We start from the raw sequence: 20,550 nt of genomic DNA, 5'->3' as shown, positions 1-20,550 counted from the left end.
ACACACACTCACACACAAGTACATACACACACTCATACACTCCATACACACACACTCATACATACTCATATACACATATACATATGTATACATATACTCATATACACACTCACATGCACTTACACACACACACATATATACACACATGCACACACACTCACATAAACACACACACTCATACACACCAATACACATACATACATACTCTCACACACTCACACATACACCTACATACATACATACATACATGTACACACATGCACATACACACACACACTTCAGTTTTCTTTCCTCCAGCCATCTCCATCCCACTAGATCCCATGAGCGGAATGGGAAGCCTGCAGAGACCTTGCAAGAAAGACCAGACCCACCAAAGGGTATGTGAAGCCCCTATACACACACGTAACTTCCAATTCTTGTCCCCTGATCTGACAACAGGCAGTGCTGTGGTGTGGGCAGAGGGAACAGAAAGCACCTTGGAATCCCTCCAGAGCCTGGCCTCCCTGTCTCTGGGAAGAGGGACTAGGTGGCTCTTCAAGCCATTTCTTCCCCCTGCAGAGCCCTGGGTTCCTCCTTCACTCTGATCTGTCCCATGCTCCATGCTGCTACATTAGAGGAGCCCACGGGCAGGCTGTAGGAGAGTCATAACTGGATGGAACAGTCTGAGAGGAAGGGTGAGGTGGCCACAGCCCACTGTGGGGGCTCCAGGCTGGGCCTCCAGGAAAGAGGGGAAGGGGGATGGCAGGCCGATTGGGAGGTGAAGGGGAGGCCAGAGGAAATCTGGTGCGACCTGGTGACAATGGTCCTTCCCTCAATTACCCACTGCAGCGAGGCAGAAGGAAGAGGCTGGGGAGAAACTGTAAGAGCAGAGGACTCCCCCCTCCAGACCCCCACCCCTTGGAGAATGCAGACAGAACAAGGCTCATAGGAGAGGCCAGGGCAGACGAGAGGCCTGCGAAGGAATGTGATTAGTATTTGTGGCCAGGAATCTGAACCCTGGCTCTACTGTTTATTTACAGTGTGTTCCATTAGGGAAGTTAAGAAACCTTCCTTGGCCTCAGTTTGTCCATCTGTAAAGTGAGGATAGCAATGCCCCCCTATTTGAGTTGCTATGGTGACTAAGTGAGGCCCAGAGGTAATAACAGGACACAGTTTCAGGCAGGGTAGCCCCACGGGCTGGGGGCCACCTCAGCTCTGCACTCACAGTGTCCCACGACATTCAGTCAGTTAAGTCACTGAGCCTGGGCTTTTGTTGCCCATTACAAAACAAGCCCACCACCCATTGGCTCAAGCAGGTCTCCAAGAGATCGCTGAGCGGAATCAAGGAATCATCGTTATAAACCAATTTGAGTTAGCCCCACCCTTCTGTGTGGTTACCTATTCATTCATTTGCATGGAGAGTGACAAGCCAGCCCTGTCTGGGTACCAAAGCGGCTGGCAGACATCAGGCTCAGAGAAAGGCACATGCAGGCCCTTCTCACTCAGCCACAGAGCCAGCTCCTGACAGGAAGAGTGGAGAAGAACAGTGCAGCCCTCGGGTCCCAAGCCTTCACTGACCTCCTAGCCATGAACCCCATCACCATCCCAGAGGAAGCTACTTACGGCGCTGAGAGGCCACCTGCCTCTGCCTATAGACCAGCAGCAGGATAAGGGGGAGGCAGAGGATTCCCACAATGCAGGCGCCTGTGGCCAGGGCCGCAGCCGTGATGCCTGGAATGACAAAAGCCGCTAACATGAGGTTCCCTTCCTGCCGCTTTTCCTAGAGCAAAACTGAGGCACAGAATGACCACAGAGGCCTAGGAAACCTTCCTAAAGCCAGCCTGACTTCAGTTCCCCTTACTCCAAGGAGGTACCCATTGCAGAGAAAGCTGGATTACCATCTGGATCAATGCCCTTCCTGGGGAGGCACTGGTGTAAGCAGTTGCCCAAACCACCCTGTGACATGTACCCTTTCAGAGAAGGGAGGATGAGAAGCCCAGGCAGCAGGGTCCCATAACCAGATCCTTAGTGACCCGCAGAAGCCAGGGAGGTCTTGTGACCTCCTTCCGGAGGCAGCCCTATGTCCTGGATCCCATGGGACACAGGGAAATGAGGCCTGTAGCCCACGACAGAGGCAGCTCCAAAGAAGAGAGAACAACCCCCCCCCCAATCCTGCCACAAAGGAGAGCTAGACCTCCCTGGACCTCAGTGTACACTAAAAGACCCTTCATGCCAAATGCCAGGGCTCACACTCAGAAGCTCTAAACAAATTAGAACGACAGCATTGCACAACAGCGAGGATGGGCTTCCTTACACGCCGCTGACATTGAAAGATGGGTATTTTACTGCAATGAACACAAAATACTCCAGCTTCACCAGGCATGATGGCCCACGACTTTTATCCTAGCACATCAGAGGCAAAGAGGCAGAGAAGCAGAGGCAGGTGGAGTTCAAGGCCTAGTCTGGTCTACATAGTGAGTTCTAGGACAGCCAGGACTACATAGACAGACCCTGTGTAAAAAATAAAATGAACCTTAGTCCATCTTTTGAGGGATACTTGAGCTGTCTAGGGTGAGGTCCCTGGAAGCATGGCCTCTTGATCACAAACACACACACACACACACACACACACACACACACACACACACACACACAGGATAAAAATCTGTAGCGCTTGGCTAGATGCATAGTCCCTGAAGTCCATCCCAGCACTTAAGGTGTGGAAGGGAGGGGAGGCTAGAGAAATGTCATTTTTATTTTATATCTTTAAATAGCCCAAAACAAAGGCACACGTTTAAAAAATACTTAAGGGGCTAGAGAAAAGGCTCAGCCCATAAAAGGTTTGCTTCACAAACAGGAGGACCCACGTTTGACTCTCCAGAACCCTTCTAAAAAGCCAGGTGTGGCCATGTGTAACTGTGATCCCTACTGGTGGGGGAGGTGGACAGAGGCGAATCCCTGGGGATCATGGACCAGCCGGTATTACCTAACTAGAAGCTATAGATTCGGTAGGAGAACCTGCCTCATAAACTTCAGGAGAGAGCTATTAAAGGAACGTACCCAGGGTCAACCTCTGGTTCCACACGTACACATATATACATGCACACACAGTAATGTACACACAAAATTCAAAAGTCCCCGCAACATGGGTCCCTTCACACAGTCCTAGCCTATCCAGATCTGGTCTTGTCTTCACAGGAGAATCTTGTCCCTACACCCAAGCACAGTTTGGACATCTCTGCCTACACAGAGGCCCACCTCCTTCTTCCCAGGGCTCTGTTGTACACAGCTTTCCCAAAATTGATCGAGACATCCCTGACATGGTTTACTTCCATTTTCAACAGTCCTCTTTCTGCAGGAAGAACCCCTTAGGGTTCAGATTTCTGCTCACCCAGGCAGGACATCTGGACCTAAACACTTAGCGTGCAGCACTGAGCCAGGGAGCGTTTCGTGTATGTTTTCTCTTAGGCTGTTGTAAAACTGTCTCAGAAAGGGCCATGCCACTGCATGAGCCCTGTGTCATGGGGGGTTGGTTTATTTCAGTCCATCTGCTGACTCCAAGAGTTTAGCTGGGAACAGACGAGCCCTTGGAACCACAACTAGCGTAAACCCATTTCCTTCCCAATTTGAACCTTTCTCTCTGCCAAAACATGGGTAGGATCTCTTGTCGTAGGATTGGGTTCACCTCCAGAGAGCTCTGGGAGCCGGATGTGCCTTGGTCTAAATGCTGCCTCTGCACTTTACTTGGGAACAAAGGCCATTTTTATCCCACTGGATGCTAAGCAACCTGGAAGCATAAATACGCTCACAATGAGCAATATGGAACCGAGCAGACCCTTGGCAGGCACTTTAGAAATACCCATTGGTATGGAAAGAGTACCAGTTGCTAGGCTAGGCGGATTGCAAAGGAAGTTGCAATCCACAGTAAAGCAGATTTCCTGCAGGTTTTAATGAGGCCGCGCTCGAACGTGGGATATTGAAAGTAAAAAAACGTTCTGTAATTCACACTGTTCAGTGTGGCTAAACTCCATCCTAGGACCTTACTGTGGGCAATCTGAGAAGCTGGCTGCAAACACACTTGTCTCTCATCCCGCGGTTACTAAGCAACATGTAGTGCAGTTAGCCAGGTGCTCACAAGCTGCCTTGGAGGTTTGGCCAGGACCTCCCTGCCTGACCCTCTGGCCTGCAAGTGGCCATCCTGCCCTCTATGGCCGGTTCGCTTTCACTCACAGAGCCTATTTCCCTATATGCTGCAGTTATTGTCCAGGCTATGGTAGGACAGGCTCTGGAGGTGTATCTGTGGGTTCAGCTGCCCTCAGAAGTTCAGGAACCCTTTATAAAGCCAGCCTGACTTCAGTCCCCCTTACTCCAAGGAGATACCCATTACAGAGAAAGCTTAGTTATCATCTGGAGCCAGGCTTTTCCTGGGAAGGTGATGAGGCACTGGTGTAAGCAGTTGCCAAAACCACCCCATGGCGTGTGCCAGGCCCTTTCAGAGAAGGCAGGCTGGAAAGCCTCAGCTTGCTCAGGCCAGGGCCTGTCGGGTACCCTGTGGGTCTGTGCAAAGGAGTCTGAGGAAGGTGTCTGGCATATCCTGCCGAATTAGGGATGGGAGGGGTACAGAGACAGGCTACACGGTCCTGTCCCGATCTCAAGGGAAATCCAAAGCCCCTTGGCAATGCTATCAAATGCCAGCCCACACCTTTGGCAGGCTCCTCCCCTTAGTTATCCCTTATACTTTCTCTATCCTGAAACCCCACTTGGACTTGTACCTAGTTTAATGTAGCTACTCTTCCCTAGAATAACATCTAGCCACTCAGACTGGAATTAGAAAAGGAGAACCCAAAGATCTTAGCTGGAAGCATCATTAATAGTCGCAGGGAGTGCTGTGGCTGAGCTCTGAGAGTTGAGGTTGGGACCTTCCAAAGTTAATGAGCAGTACAGAATAGTTCTCAGCAGCTGGCCGCGGGGCCTGTTTAGCAATAGCCTGGGTGGCCATTGCTAAATACGTTAAGAAACCCAGCCATGCCTGCTATCCGTTCTCACCCTGCCTTGGCACAGGAGTGGCTGAGCTGCTTTGAGACATTAGGCCTCGTGTGCACCAGGAGGAAATAGGAGCCCAGGCCTCCACGGTGCTGGAACTGTTCTTGCAGACGGGTGGCTGAGAATTCACCACAGTGTTCACCTCTACCTACTATTTTGTTCTCCAGCTTCCTGGGCCTGAGACACAGTGTGTTTCTCATCCCTGAGGCATGTGCTTAGGAAGCATTTGCTTCTCTGTTAAAGGGATATTGTTATTCCCATTTCTCAATGGAGAAGTGATCCAGAAAGTACTAGAACTACCTAGATTCTCCACACATACTCCCAAAAGTATAGCACACATCACATACATATATATACATGTATACATATATACATGTATATATGTGTATATATATATAAATACATTATATATATATGTGTGTGTGTGTGTGATGTGTATGTATGCCTAGTGTCTGTCTAGACTACTAGAATATATATTAGAAATATATGATATATTAGATATGCATAGTATCTAATATATTAGAAATATAGACTATTACTGGAGCCAGGGATATAGAAGGGGACATCAGAGGTCATCAGAGTCATCTGCTGCCCTCAAGCAAGCATGTTCTTTTGGACCTCAACAAGCCAATTCGCTGGACAATAGCTCAAGGGAACAGGAGCCAGAAAGAGATTTCCCAGCTCCAAGAATTGGCAAGGATTTAAACGTCAAGACCCAAGAATGGAGGTGCGTGGAGAAGAAAGACTAGCCACCTGGGAGGTCAAGTTCAAGGCTTCTGCCACACCCTTAGATTCTCAGGAGCAGAAAAGTCCCCAACCTCCTCAGCCTGAACTCTCTACCAGCTTGTGTCTCTGTCCTCAAGACAGAAAGCATACGGCTTCTTTTCAAAAAGTTCTGCTGAAGCCAGGTGTGATGGTTCACACATACCTGAGATCCCAGAAGTTGGGAGGCAAAGGCAGGATAGCTGCTGCAAATCTGAGGCTAGCCTGATCTACATAGCAAGTTCCAGGCCAGCTAGGCTCTCTCTGAACCTCATTTCCCCCCGCACATGACATGCAGGCAGTAGCAGAAGCAACGGTTTGCAAAGACAGAATCTTGAAGAAGCAGGACTAGGGTGATTGCTCAGAGCGAAGGCGCCGTGGGGAAGTGAGTGTCGCCCATGCCCCTTGGGCACATGCATGTGTGCACACAGTGTGAACAGCCTCATGGGAAGGGAGAGGATGCTGAGAGGGGAAGTGAGGATGGCTTGGTGGCTTGGTGCTGAGACACTCAGCAGGGTGTGCGGCAGAAGGGCTTGAACCAAAGGCCTCCCCACCACACTGTCGTGGTTCTCATTCAGTTCAACAAATCACAGTGGGACACTGGATGGTTTGAAAAGACAAGTAATTTGAATGGAAATAGAGATTTGGTCACTGAGCTGGGGCTTGAGTTGAGGCTGTAGCTCCGTTGTCCCCATTCTGGCTCAAACCCTCAGGTTTGTCCAGGATCACAGTTTTTCCTTCTGCCTCTCCAGGGCTTAAGTAAGAGCTGGCTCACATCGGATGCCTGAGAAACCTATGAGGCACAATCCTCTTTCCATAGAAGTGTGGGGCACTATAAGACATATCCTCTTATAGATAGATAGATAGATAGATAGATAGATAGATAGATAGATAGATACAGATATAGATGTATACTATATATACTATATATATATACTATATATGCCACAGGGCATTCTCAAATGAACCTTTATGTGCCCAGCCTCCTTGAGATCAAAGCCCTGTAACTCACCCATAAGGTTTCTCTCTGGGCCAGCACTGGAGTGGACAGCCACCCTCTGCTCCGGATGCCCAGTCTCCTCCCACAAGCAGGGGAGTTGGGCTATGAACAGAGCCGGAAAGGCTACCATCCAGTCCCCGCTGTACCACTGGGCAGTGAATATGTGCCCCCTCTACAGAGTGTGGCAGGTGACGCCTGCTTCACAGAGTGAGCAGTGACAGGAGCAGCGGTGGGGGTGGGCGAGGGGGGTGTTCAGGGGCCACCGTCAAGAAGGGACAGAGTAATGAAGCAGCAGAGAGGAAATGGGGATCTGCAGGGAATCGGGTCTGAAGTGTCCTTACTGTCACTGTCCTGCTCGTTAGACCGGTACGCTGTGCATGTAGACGCTGAGCCTTTGCCTGTGGGAACAAAGAGAGGTCCATTAGGTGAGTGTGAGGCTCATGACATCACAGGGGTTAGTCAAGGCTAGTGACTTCTCTCTCTTCTATCACAGGAATTTGTGCTAATGCCCACCTGGCAGTGCTCGCCCAGGGGAGTCTGTACATGTGCGCACATGTCTTACATTCTCAGCTGGACAGACAGACAGATAGACACACTCACCTCACAGCCGTTTGGCTGTGAGGATCAACTCAAACCCAGGACCCATTCAGTCCCCCGCTGCCTGCGTTTTCTCATGAGTGGTGACACTGTAGGTTCAGGTACACACACCCTCTTACATAAAAAAGGTCACTCTGTTAACAAATAGACACACACACAAAAGATGTCCATACCCCACACGCATGCATCCACTTCTTACACAAAACTATGTAGTCGTGTGGCAGATGTGCAGATACCTCCCCTCCCCCACCAGCCCACCCGCCTACCTGCCCTACTCCCAGCCATGGCTGCCTGTGAAAAATGTCTCACCTGCCTGCACTTGCAGCTCCATGTACCCATAAAACCGTTGTTCTGGGTGGCGGTGTTTGACTTCTATCACCAGACAGCAGTAGACGCCGCTGTCCCTTAGGGTCACATTGTGCAGGGTGATGGAGAAGTTACCATGGTGGTCAGAAGCTAGCTCCAGCCCATGTGTCTGGGCCTGGTCATGGCTGGCGTTGGCAGCCAGGTGGCTTCCGTGGTGCTGATGGTGGTGCTGCCCCGTGAAGTTGCGTATGGGCCGGTGTTCTTTGCACACCTGAACCTCGCCCCTCGAGCTGAGGTACCACGTCTTGTAGAAGGTCACATCATGCCCTTTGGACACGGAACCCAGAATCCTGCAGGTGAGGGTGGCGTTCTGCCCCTCAGGACACACGTACAGAGAATATGGAGTGGCGACCTTGAAGGCTGTTGCCAGACCTGCTCAGAGAGAGGAGAAGCCGTGTCACCTGCCTTGAGTGAGTGCCACTCCTTGCTACCCTCAGGATGAGAAAGCTTGACTTCAGCCCCTCCCTGGCAAGCTGGACCCTGGGCAAGCCAGTGAATCTCCTCAGCCTTAGGCTTTTGCTTAGTAAACACTCCATCTCGACCCACCCACATGTGAGGAGCCTCCAGGCCTCCCAAGTGGGAGGGGACCCAAACAAAAGACTGACCACCCAACATGGGGCCTTCTCCCAAGTAGAGCATGAATCCAGCTCCACTGCAGACAATGGCCCCACCTTGGACAACTCTGCCCTGCACAAGATGGAGGTACAGAGGAGAATGGAAGGCTTCAGTCTTTGGCCACGCACTAACCGAATGCCTGCAAGGGTGGGGCCAGGCCCTAGTACCCTATCTCAGCTTCACAGCCAGTGACCCAGCTGAGCAGGCAAGGCTACATCAATGACCCTGTGGGCAGAGGCAAACCAGTGCTCAGTTTTTAGAGACTTGGGAAGGAAAAAAAATGCCCTTCTAGGAACGGGCATGGCCCCTCTGGGTCTTTGGACTTTGAGAATTTAAAAGTGAACACTTCGACTCAGGCACGATGGTTGGAAAGCAGGAAAAGTCGAAGCGTGTGAGGGACAGGGACCAGGAATGCATGACAGGGCCTCGTGTTCCGAGCACATGCTGCCCACCCAAATGCAGTCCCCTGCCCTAAGCAGATAAAGAAATCCTTTTGTCCACCATAACCTCACCTCCCAGTCCTCTACTGCTTAACCTGATGGTTAGCCCCACACATACTGTGTAGCGAAGATGACCCTGATCTCCCTGTCTCTACCTCTCAAAAACAGAGATTATGAATACGGTTCATCAACCCAGTTTAAAAGGCACAGAGTCTCTGTGCATGCTGGGAAAGCACTCTATCAGCTGAGCCATATCCCCAGACTGGAATATAAGCTGGACACTCTAACTAACCCCGTGAGCGCATTTTCTCCCCTGTAAGAAGAAAGATATTCATGGCAGCACGGGGATGAGAGGGGAGGAAAGGTGGGGATGCCGAGGGCTCTGGTTGCCGTATCGTAGTATTGCTTTGCTTTTACTTACATTGTAGGGTCTACAGGAGGTCTGACGGATAGGGAAAAGGTTTAGAATACAGAGAGAGATTGCGAATGGAGAGTCGGGGTCACAGCTCAGTCAGAAAAATGCTTGCCTCAAAACCATGAGGACCCAAGCTTACACTCTTAGAACCCAAATAAAATTCTGGGCATATTAGGACAGGTCTGTAATTCCAGTGATGGTGAATTGGGAGAAAGAAGGAGGCGGGTGCCTACAACTCGCTGGCCAGCTAGATAGGCTTGGCGAAGTTCCAAACAAGTGAGAGACCCTGTCTGTCTTAGGGTTTTCCTGCTGTGCACAGATATCATGACCAAGGCAACTCATAGACAACATTTAATTGTGGCTGGCTTACAGGTTCAGAGGTCCAGTCCATTATCATCAAGGTGGGAGCTTGGCAGCCATGGTGCAGGCAGAGCTAAGAGTTCTACATCTTCATCTGAAGGCTGCTAGCAGAAGACTGACTTCAGGCAGCTAGGATTGAAGGTCTTAAAGCCCACACCCACAGTGAAACACCTACTCCAACAGGGCCACACCCCCTAATAGTGCCACTCCCTGGGCTGAGCATACACAAACCACCACACTGTCTGAAAAAGTAAGCGGGACACTTGCCACCAGGCCTAATGACTTCAGTTCAATCCACCCGGTGGCAGGAGAGAACCAGTTCCTGCAAGCTTGTCTCCACATACGCGCCATGAATTGTACATACACACATGCACCCACACACAAAATAAATACATAAATATTTTAAAAGTCGAACAATGACAGCTAAGGTTGTCCTCTGACCTCCATACACATGACTGCATATGCGCGAGAGTCACATACACACACACACACACACACACACACCCTATGTGTATTGCACATACATTTTTTTTGACTGCTCCATCCAGAGGTACTACCTGGACCTCCTCTTTTGATGCTTCCACCCCGCCCTCAGAGCTCAGGACCCTTGGATCTAGGCTGGGAACCCTAAACCCCTGACAGCTTGGTCAAATGTAAAGAGCAGCAGCGCTCTTTGGCTTTTGGAGTTGGAGCAGGCAGCGCTGGAGTCCAGTGACACTGAGTCACTAGGCTGAGCCTCAGACTCATTGGAAGACAAAAATAAAAACATCAACAGAGGGCAGGAATCATTCACATGACTGTCCAAAAAGTATTCTCTCTGCAATTCAAGAACCACCCAAACCCAATGGGATGAAGACGCTAGCTTCAAACTCTTTGTCACAAAGATATGAATGACTGGTGACAGATAACGACCTAGTGCTAGAGCGCTTGTGTGTGTCAATCACAGTAGGAAGGGGACAACGTGGCCCCAGAGAATGCCTGGAGGAGCGGAGTTTTAGGCCTACAGAGGAAGACAGGCATTCCAGAGCCAGCCACCAGCTCTGCTTACACCCAGAAGAAATTTCTGGAATGTTGTTGCCAAGGTGAGCAGAGATTTCAGACCATCTTTGGTGAGATACAATCTCCTTTTCAGGCACTGACAGGCCCAGGAAGGGAAAGTGATTTGTCTTAAGTTGCATTGGTCTGGAGTCAGGGCCTGAACCATAGTAACCTCAAGAAAAACAGGCTTCCCAGAAAACTGTGAGATGCAAGGATGCCCAGACGTATCTGGTGCTTGTGACAGCCAGAGCGAGTAGGGTTGGAGTATTTCACTAATGAGGAGACCAAGTCCACAGACAGAGTAAAACAGCTTGCCTGCTCACCATCCCACAGCCAGGGACCACTGGAGTCCGACTTCAACTCATGCGTGCCATTGCCAAACTGGAAGCCCCCAGATCCAAGTAACCTTCAGACTTTGCATCTGACCCTTAATGTAGTTTTTTTTTCTCTCTTTTGTTTTATGGGGTTGCTGACTTGAAAAGGTATGGATTTGTGGCTTGGGAGAGTTAGCTCAATGATTAAAAGCACTGGCTGCTCTTCCAGAGGGCCTGGGTTGAATTCCCAGCACCCATGTGGTGGCTCACAGTTGTCTCTAACTTCAGGGTCCCCGACACCCTCTTCTGGCCTCCTCAGGCATGAGCATGCACATGGTGTACAGACACATACTCTGGCAAAACTTCCATACACATAAAATAATTTTGAAGAAAGGATTTGATGTGAACAATTTGACTCCCGGTTTCTCTTTGAATCAGGAAGTGGCTGGCTTTGTCTACACCACTCTGGAGGTTCCCTTATGGTCCTTTACGAAATGGGTGTTGTCACTAAACCATGGCTCTGCCAGAGACAGGAGGGGGCTACCTGGGGAAAGGGGCTTCCCAGACATTCACAGAAGGAACCAACCCACAAAGAATGGCAATACCTCTGCCCTGTCCCTGCTGCCATTGGGCAGCTATCCCATCCCCCCCACTCCTCTGTTCAGTGGCTCCTGCCTAAGAGCCATCACCATCCTTGCTGCCAAATTTAGTTCCATCAGCCTTTGCCCTGCACACAGCCCCCGGGGGGCTGTCAGCAAGACAGGCAAAGCAGAGACCAGGGCTACAGGCCTGTAGCGGGTAAGGGCGACAGGACAAGGGACAAGATGCTTAGAATCAAAGGCAGGAATGATGGGCTGGTGAAATGGTTCAGTGGTTAAGAGCACTGACTGCTCTTCCAGAGATCATGAGTTCAAATCCCAGCAACCACATGGTGGCTCACAACCATCTGTAATGGGATCTGATGCCCTCTTACAGGGTGTTTGAAGACAGCTAGAGTGTACGTACATGTAGTAAATAAATAAAGACCTTTTTTTAAAAAAGGCAGGAATGAGGTGGGTCTCATGTAGCATGAGTGTCCCCTTGGGGGTAGGGTGCCAAGCCGACAGTCCTCGGAGCCCAAGCAATATTGTTTCAAGCTCAGGTCTGCACAGTGGCAGGGGGAAGGGATCCAGTCCCATTGCCCTGTCAAGGGACCATGGAGAGAGCAGGGTTCAGAAAGAGAGCAGGAGAGGGGGCATGGTTCCATCCTAACTGCCTACACTCAGTTCCATTCCCCAGTACCTCTTCCTGAGTTAGAGGGAAGGGGACGCTGTCCTTGGGTCGTTGAGGTTGGAATGTCAGATTTTGGGTTTAGAGGCCTATGAGTGGGCAGAAAAGACACAGAGTTTGTTCTGAAGGAGAACAGGAGAGCCAGAAGCATTCCTTATGTCTGAGGCTCAGAGCAGCCTGTCCCTGGGAGAATATTCCAGGGCACAGGGCACACTGGAAAACAGTGCACAGACATGCAGGCATGCAGAACAGCCTGTGCATGCATACACACACACACACACACACATATATACACTCATACACATACACACATACACACACACATACACACACATACACACACATACATACACACACACACACATACACACACACACATACACACACACATACACACACATACACACACACACATACATACACACATACATACACACATACACACACACATACACACATACACACACACATACACACACACATACATATACACACACATACACACACACACACACTCCGTTGGGCAACATGCAGCCTGGCTGGAATTATAATTACTTGGCGGGAGGATGTAGCTCATTGTCAGCTGCTGTCCCTTAGGCCACCTGGGTTATTGTCCAGGGGACCAGGAAAGTGGGTGGGGAGGAAGGCCCCTGGCTCTAGGCCTTACATGGGAGAGGAAAGTATCCCAAGCCCTGGCCTCAGCATGTACCCGTGACAAGCACTGCCCTTGGGGACAGGTCCCCTGCTTCTACCTGGCCCGACTTGCCACTGAGTAAGACCACCCTATGCCTGCATGAGGGAAGCTGTGAGCTAGGAAAATTCCAGATCTGGGGACTATTATAACTCTGTCCTAGACACCAAGATTCCTGGGCCCCAGGGCCTCCTCCACTGCCCCTTCACTACGTGAACCCATGCAGATCCCACGCTTCTCTGGGCTGCTCTCCCTGTCATCTGCACTTAAGGGAGTCTCCTGTCCCAAAGCCCTTCAGCTCCGCTCACAGGTATATAAATTCGAACAGAGGCCTGAGGTGTCAGATCTCCTGGAGCTGGAATGACAGACAGCTGTGAGCCACCTGACGTGGAGGATGCTGGGAACCAAACCCAGGTCCTCCGGAAAAGCAACAAGTGCTTTTAACCCCAAGCCCCTCAGATTCATTTCTGGTATGTTAGGCACTTTATCCTGATGGGGGTATAATCCCCTATTCCATATATTTTTGTTTTATTATTATTATTATTATTCTTTTGTTGGGTCTTAGGGGTTATAATTGGTTGGGGTTTTTTTTGTTTTTTGACCCTTTTGCTGTGCAACTCGGGCTGGTTTAAAACACAGAGGAAGTGGTGCCCCAGGGCAAAGGCTGAAGGCTGGAGCCCAGGCTGGTCTTGAACTTGTGATCCTCCTGCTTCTGAGTCCCCAGCACCGGGATTATAGGTGGATGTGCCATGCTATGCCTCATCTTCATTTAAAAGATAAAACTGACTGGAGAAATAGTGACTTGGTTGAGGCCACGCACCCCAAACCACCCCACTACCCCCACCCCGCTCCCACACCCCTACCCACCCCGGTAGCTGAATGGGAGGCCCACACTTTCAACCAGCAGGCAGACAGGAAGTGCTTTCCCTCCAACCTTGTTCCCCTAAGGGGATGGAGCTAACATTTCAGGTTTCAGCTCTTAGGAGAGGAGTTGACCCTGAGCTGACCCTTAACACTCAGAGCTACAACTATCCTTTCTGCTCCTCAGACCCAAACCGGAACATTCTTTCATTCCACAGGTATTTAGCTCAAGGCACAGGCTATGGAGCTCAGAACTCCCTGAAGGAATCATTCAGTCATGACAGGTAGCACACAACTTCTGGGGAAAGTTTCAAAGGAACTCTTACTCGGGCCTCCTCTCTGGTCTTGTTTTTTTTGAGACTGTCACACAACAGGCTGTGGGGATACAGGGGATGGGTGTGTGTGTGGGTGTGGACAGCCTTTAGTATTGTTTTCCTTGACAGGCAGTGCTAGCTTTACCCACAGTCACCAAGGCAACACCCTAGTTTTTGGAGGTGGGTCCAAGCTTGATTGGTCAGGCCAGGAAGGCCCCACCCTCAGACAGCTGAGGTCTGTCCAGCTGCTAGCTTGCTTGCCAAGTAAACAATTATTTGACTGTCTGCCATTAGTTACCGGCCTCACACTTAATGAAAGAGAGAGATGGGTCTCTGGTCTTCCAGGCATGAGAGCTGGTCCCACCCAGCTCACAGGCCCCATTTCCCAGGATGTTCTCCAGGTGCTTGAAGGAAAAAGCTGACCCACATCTTTTATCAAGATGTAAGGTACAGAGGGAAAACAGAGGCAAGGTCCAATCAAAACCCAGAGGAAATGTCCCCAGGGTGAAGGTTTGCAAGCTGAAGCCAGCAGGTCTGTGTGAAGGCTTCTGGGTTAATGAGGACAAAGGGTATCTCAGATGTGTTTATTGATCCCTGCCCCAGCAGGAAGTGTCCATTCATAGAGACCAAGGAGGGTGGGAAGGGGAAGCAGGGCTCTATGGGAGGAAGCCACACTTCCAGCGCCTTGGGAAACCCGCAGGCATCCAGGAGGGCCCCTAGCCACTGTGCCTCCTGAGGAGGGACTGGGCAGTGAGCCAGGACCTTGGCTGGAGGAGGCTCCTCTGGAGGATCCTGAGACTGGAGAGCTCTCTGAGGAGAAGTCAACCCCATTGCCACTTCAAACAGGTCCTCAGGGGTCAGGCCAGGGAGACTTCCTAAGATCTGATTCCATCCGCACAAGGGGCTCACTTGGCAGTAGTGTCCTAAGCACGCACACATGGGCATGTTTAGTTTATTAATTCCCAAGCCCGTGAAATAGGTGCTTGGGTTAGGATGCCCACACACAAAAGAAAGCTGTCTAGAGTCTCACAGAGAATAAGTGTGTGGACAAAAGCTAAACCCAGGTTTGAGGGAAGCAGGTGCTTTCTCCAGAGACTAGAGGCAACCAGAGACTGGCTCTGCCTCCTTCCCACAGATGGACAGCTGACCTGGCCAATGAGGGCTCAGTTTGTCTGGCAGCTGTAATAACTCAAGTAGTTTTACTTTTGATTTTACATTAAATAACATTGAATCATAAAGTGCGGTGGTGGTTCCCTTTTCAGTATTCCCTCGGCTCTGGTTGTGTCAAAAAGAAAGTCCTAGTTGATGGCACTCTCTCCAAAATGTCCTTTTTAATTTTTACTTCATTTATTTCTTTTTTGTTTTTTGTTTTGTTTTTGTTTTTGTTTTTTTATTTTTCGAGACAGGGTTTCTCTGTGTAGCACTGGCTGTCCTGGAACTTACTCTGTAGACCAGGCTGGCCTTGAACTCAGAAATCCGCCTGCCTCTGCCTCCCAAGTGCTGGAATTAAAGGCGTGAGCCACCACTGCCCAGCATTTCACTTATTTTTATAAGAGACAGCAACAGGTTTTACATGCTGAGCCTTGCCCAGACTAAGTTTCCAGCTAACATTTAATTCCTTTATCTGGCTTGCCAAAGGTGTTCTTTTATATGTTCTATTTATGGCCAATGACACTTATTTTCCACTTGTGACACAGACTTAAAATTTCCTTTAAAATTTTTTACTTTAGAGAAAAGTATAGATTTAAAGGAAAAACAGGTAGGTAGAAATTCGGCAGATACTACGTAAGGGTGATAAGCAAATGAACCCAGAATGCACTGAGGGGAATTACCCTCCTCTTTCTCCCCCTCCTCCTCCTCCCCGTGCTCCCCTTCTTCCCCCTCCTCCTCTTCTGGGAGAGGATCAGCTAGCTGTATCCTCTTCACTCAACCTGCTCACAGCTCAGCTGGGAGAAGTGTGTGTTTGGAGCCCCATGATGAGAGAGTAGCTGACCCGGGGTCCCCTTGGAAGCTGAGACCCTCTATATAAAAGCTACAGGGAGTGCTTGGCTAGTAGCAGAACTCAGCAAGTTTATTACTGGATGACTGGTTGGGAGTGTTTCATCCCTAGCTTCACTCTGGAGGTGGTCCATAAGAACTAGCCTAAGTATAGAGATGGGATGTGAGTGACACCCCCCCACACACACACACAAATAAGCACACCCTAGGCCAGGCTGGCTGTGGTGACCTCTTGTCTCGGAGACTTAGGAGAAGGACCTCTAAACACCCCTGTGGCCATTTCAGACTCTCAGTCCAAAAGGGTAGCCAGAACCAGCCTGGGTATCCTTCAAATGCTAGGGGTCTGGAAAATGCATTCCCAGTGATATTTCTCATGGCTCCTAAGTCCCGACCACTCATCAGGGCTCTGTAGGCAGCAAAAGTTCAGATGAAAAGCCACCAATATGGAGTCCCCAGAAACCAGGAGATGACATACTACCAGGATCCCAAGGGCCAGGCACCCCAGGAAGTCTTGTCCATCAGCTCCACACAGCTGTGTCTAAGGGGAGACTGAATGCCACCCTAAATTACACATGAAGACTTGACTAAGGATGCTAAGAAGCTTGCCCATCTTACAGATGGCCAGCTAAGATTTGAATACAGGTCTCACTGTGAACAGTTACGCTGGAGCAGAGAAAGCCCTAGGATGCAGAGCTACACCAGACTCCTTGCTTAAACACCAGGAAGGCCATGGCCCAACCAGACTTTCCAAAAAAATCCGTAGGTATGAGAAGCCAGTACTAATTTCTGGCAAGGCCACTGGTCCTGGGCAATAGTTGCCTTTGAATCTAGGACCTCAAGTTTAATACAGCAGGCTCGGTCAGTACCAATAGGCCACATGGGCCCTGCGAACCCTCTGTTTCTCCTGCTTAGGCCTAAGATCCTGTATCCTGAACATACAAGAGGTGGTTCTTTTAGCTTCTCTTTGGTTCCCCTTCTCTAGATCCACAGCAGGGAAGCACTGCCTCACAGCCTCCCAGCTCCGCCCTCCTTCATGTTTCTGGCCCCTGGGCATGAAACAGCTGTGACAGGGCCATCTCTAGCCTCAGGCTACTGGGCAGGGCTAATGGATTTCCTAAGAGCTGACCACTACCGGTTTAGAGGTTTTCAGCACTGAGTTTACTCAATAGGGCCTTGCAGCTTGTTTACTGTGAGAGGGAAGACAGCTGCCCCTCTCTGGGACACCAGTGCTCCCACGTGAATGGGGCTCCTGGGTCAGACTAAGGACAGGCAGGGTAGTAACTTCCTCAAATCTTAGGGACATTTGTGGGGAAGAGGTTCTGCACTCCTTGGGGTCTAGGGCTCCTGGTTCCAAAGCCAATCCCTCCCCCATCAGCCTATGTCAGGCCAGGAAAGGAGTATGTTCTGTGTACTCCAAGTACTTTAAGCTCTGACTGTTTGAAGTCGCCCCTCAGACCCCCAAACAGAATTCTTTCCAAATCAACCTAGCTCCGACATTAAGGGGGAGGGTAGTTTTCAGCCCCTAGACCTCCTGACCAGGTCTGCTACAGGAAACCGAAGGAAGACGTGAGTTATGACTTATAATATAGCCAGTGCTGAGATCAGAGCAGCTCCAGGCTAAAAGTTTCCTCTGTCGCTTTCCCGAAAGCCTCCTGGATCCCTAATTACCTCCCCGAGCTGAAGGGAGGTGGCCTTCAGCTCACCAAGCAGTCTGAGTAGGCAGAAGCAGTGGGCTGTGCAGTCTCCTAGGATGAGAATGCCCAGCTCCCCTCAGGGCTTCTCTGCTGTTAGGTGCTCTGCAAGCTGCCGACCCTCTGCTCTGAAGCGCTAGGACTTAGTTTCCCACACTGGGGCTGCTGACCAGAAAGCATCCCATTCTAGTAAAGGTAGGGAAGAGAAGGAGACTCGTGGAGTCACTGGGGATAGTGGCCTGAGGTGGATACCGTACTGGCCTTCCTGCCTGCTGCTCTTCTCCATTATTAGAAGCTGTGCCCTGTGAGGAGTCTTGGCATTAGGAATGAAACATCCCCTGACTGTATCACCACCCCATCCCTGCCTCAGGCTCTCCCTTCTAGTGGTAAGGAACATGCAAGCCAGGGCTTCAGTTGTTCTGTCTGTAGGGTGTGGGCGCCTTCTTTCTTATCAGAGGTCCAGGCCAGCCTCCCAGTGATGATAAGGAGTTAGTTCCCTGTCTCTCCTCCCTTTCATTCCTTTAACCCTCTTCCTTCTTTTCTGATGCAGCCATTGGCTCCCTCTGCCGAGCTGAGCCCTCCATCTCTTATCCTGACAAAGGCGACTCCGTCCATGATTGGTGCTGTCCCTGGACCCTTCCTCTCTCCTGCCTTGCAGAAGCTACCTGTGCCCTGGGTTCTGAGCAGGGAAGTGTCAGGCAGACAGTCTCAGGGGACACACCTGTCTACTGTTTGGGCAACCATCAGGGTATCTCCCTTTTTCTTTGATATCTTCTGCTCCGCACAAACAAGATTGGGCTCTGGGGAACTGCTGTGTCCCAGGACAATGTACAAATTGTGAGTCTGGACTTTGGAAGTGACATCTTCCTGTGTGGGGTTTCTGTGTCTTGCTGAGGAGTTATCCATCCCCAACTGGCTGCTGGGCTCAGGGGAGGGTCCCGTGTCTTTCCTAGTGATCAGCTGCAGTCTGGGTAAATGACAGGAACCCACTGATCACTCCAACAGGTCATCAGACTTTCAGTACAGAGCAAGTGACAAACATGCTCAGATCTGGGAGTGTCCATCAAGACTCACCCGGGAGTGTCAAAGGGATACTGGGTCACAGCACCACACCCCCTAAGTTCTCTAAGACTCTGGTGCCAGAAGGCAGGGAGATTCCCTGGGTGTCAAAATCCAGTCAGCAACCACAGGGCGATTCTCATCCTGTCCCTCTCCTGCCTTAAAGACGCTGCTCTTCATGGTCCCTGCTCTGGGCTGTCTGGTCAGGAAAGTGTCTGGCAGGCATTCCCCAAGGGACATCCGTGCCTGCTGTTTTGGCAGCTGTTAGCAATTACAGATGTGCCTGATGTAGGATGGAGACACCACTGCACCCTGCTGGGCTGTCCCAGCGAGCAGCCAGTAGGGTGGGGATAACTGCAGGCTGAGGGGATCCAGGGCACTCCCATCCTGCCTGAGTCCCCCCAACCCTACCGGGGTGTATTCCCTGGCGCTCTCCCTAGTACCCTACCGCCTGTGGATCTTACCTCTGGATGCAGCCAGGAAAATAGCGAGGAGCAGGGTTCCCCAGCGCGGGTTGCTGGCCTCTGATACGGTAGGGACACCCATGTCGCCGTCGAGCCGGGCAAGAGCAGACACGGACTGCTGGAGTGCGCTTGGAGCAAGCGGGGCTCCCGGAGCCTAGAGAGCCAGCTGTACACACCGCTCACTAGAGTGAATGCTGAGCCCACTGCGAGGCGAGCGGCCGAGCGAGCTCCCCGCCCAGCAGCGCCCCCGAGGGGCGGCGGGCGGTACAACGTCTCCAGGGCCCAGGGATGGGGTGGGGAAGGGCTGGAGTTGCAGATAGAAGTGGCAAGTGTCCAACCAGCCACTTCTCTCTATAAGTCTCGGTGCTTTTTAGAGATCATGAGGGCCGTGCATACTAAAGAGTGAATCCAAGTCTTAACCAGCTTGCCGTTCTCGTAGTCTGGAGGCAGGAACTTTGGCTCTCTGTGCTCCAGCAGCCTAGGGTAGATGAGTGGGCAGATGGATAGGTAAGTAAGGGAAATCTGATGTCAGCAATGAGTTTAGCAAGTGGGAGGGAGTTCGGCCCGTTTTGTGCTTGTGTGCACCACAGCTGATACACCCTGGTACAATCAGGTCCACCGGCCAACACAACTGAAACAGGAGCAGGGCATGCACAAGCCCAGAACTTCCCAACCTCAGGACACGCATGCCTCTGCATCTGTTGGTGTGCCCCATGGAAGCCTCTCAGCTTCCTTCCCCCAGGGCTCTACCCATTGCTGTGCAGTTATTCGTAGGCTCCCTTGACTCCGTCTTGTTGGCATTTTGTTTTTTTAACTTACCTGGAGTTTTGTTTCTGCGTGGTTTGTATTGTTTTGTTTGGGCGGGGTTTCGTTTGTGGTTTTTAATGTGTTAGTTTTTTGACACAGGATGTTGCCATGTAGCTCAGGCTGGCCTGAAAATTCTTCTACCTCAGCCTAATGCATGCTGGGATTGCAGGAGTGCACCTCCATGGCCCCTCTACAGACTCACTCCCATGGTGTCCTCCCGGCCCTCATGGGTGTCCACACTCACCCTCATACTTGAGATCTCTTAGAGCTACTCTCTGTTCCTTCCTGGCCTGACCTGGGAGCCCCTCCCCCACCCCTTTCTGTCAGTGCTTCCTTCAGCCACACGACCAGATCTGAGATAGGAACCAGTTAATTCCTTACCTAAGTTCTCCTGCTCTCCCAAACCTACTGAGTTCTGAGGAACAAGGCCTCCCACCAGTGTGTGTGTGTGTGTGTGTGTGTGTGTG

At 50.8% G+C, this 20,550-nt stretch overlaps 2 protein-coding genes across 5 annotated transcripts in view; one reads left to right on the top strand and one right to left on the bottom strand.

Moving 5' to 3' along the window:
- The window catches only part of Vsir (V-set immunoregulatory receptor), a 27,051-nt gene extending 7,587 nt beyond the window's left edge, over positions 1–19,464 (bottom strand). For 2 of the 4 annotated variants that reach the window (XM_028776790.1, XM_028776791.1), the window contains exons 1-4: positions 19,277–19,464; positions 7,691–8,119; positions 7,126–7,182; positions 1,603–1,710 (exon numbers count right to left, since the gene is read on the bottom strand). In XM_028776790.1, the coding sequence (XP_028632623.1) occupies positions 1,603–1,710; positions 7,126–7,182; positions 7,691–8,119; positions 19,277–19,358 (676 nt within the window). In that variant the 5' untranslated portion in view covers positions 19,359–19,464. The remainder of the gene's footprint in view (positions 1–1,602; positions 1,711–7,125; positions 7,183–7,690; positions 8,120–19,276) is intronic. The other 2 variants (XM_028776792.1, XM_028776793.1) reach the window with 1 other exon arrangement.
- The window catches only part of Cdh23 (cadherin related 23), a 349,164-nt gene that overhangs the window by 287,683 nt on the left and 40,931 nt on the right, over positions 1–20,550 (top strand).

This window comes from Grammomys surdaster, unplaced genomic scaffold (assembly GCF_004785775.1).
Source record: "Grammomys surdaster isolate TR1022 unplaced genomic scaffold, NIH_TR_1.0 273, whole genome shotgun sequence".
NCBI classification, from domain to species: Eukaryota; Metazoa; Chordata; class Mammalia; order Rodentia; family Muridae; genus Grammomys; species Grammomys surdaster.
This window is presented reverse-complemented; position numbering and strand designations above follow the sequence as displayed.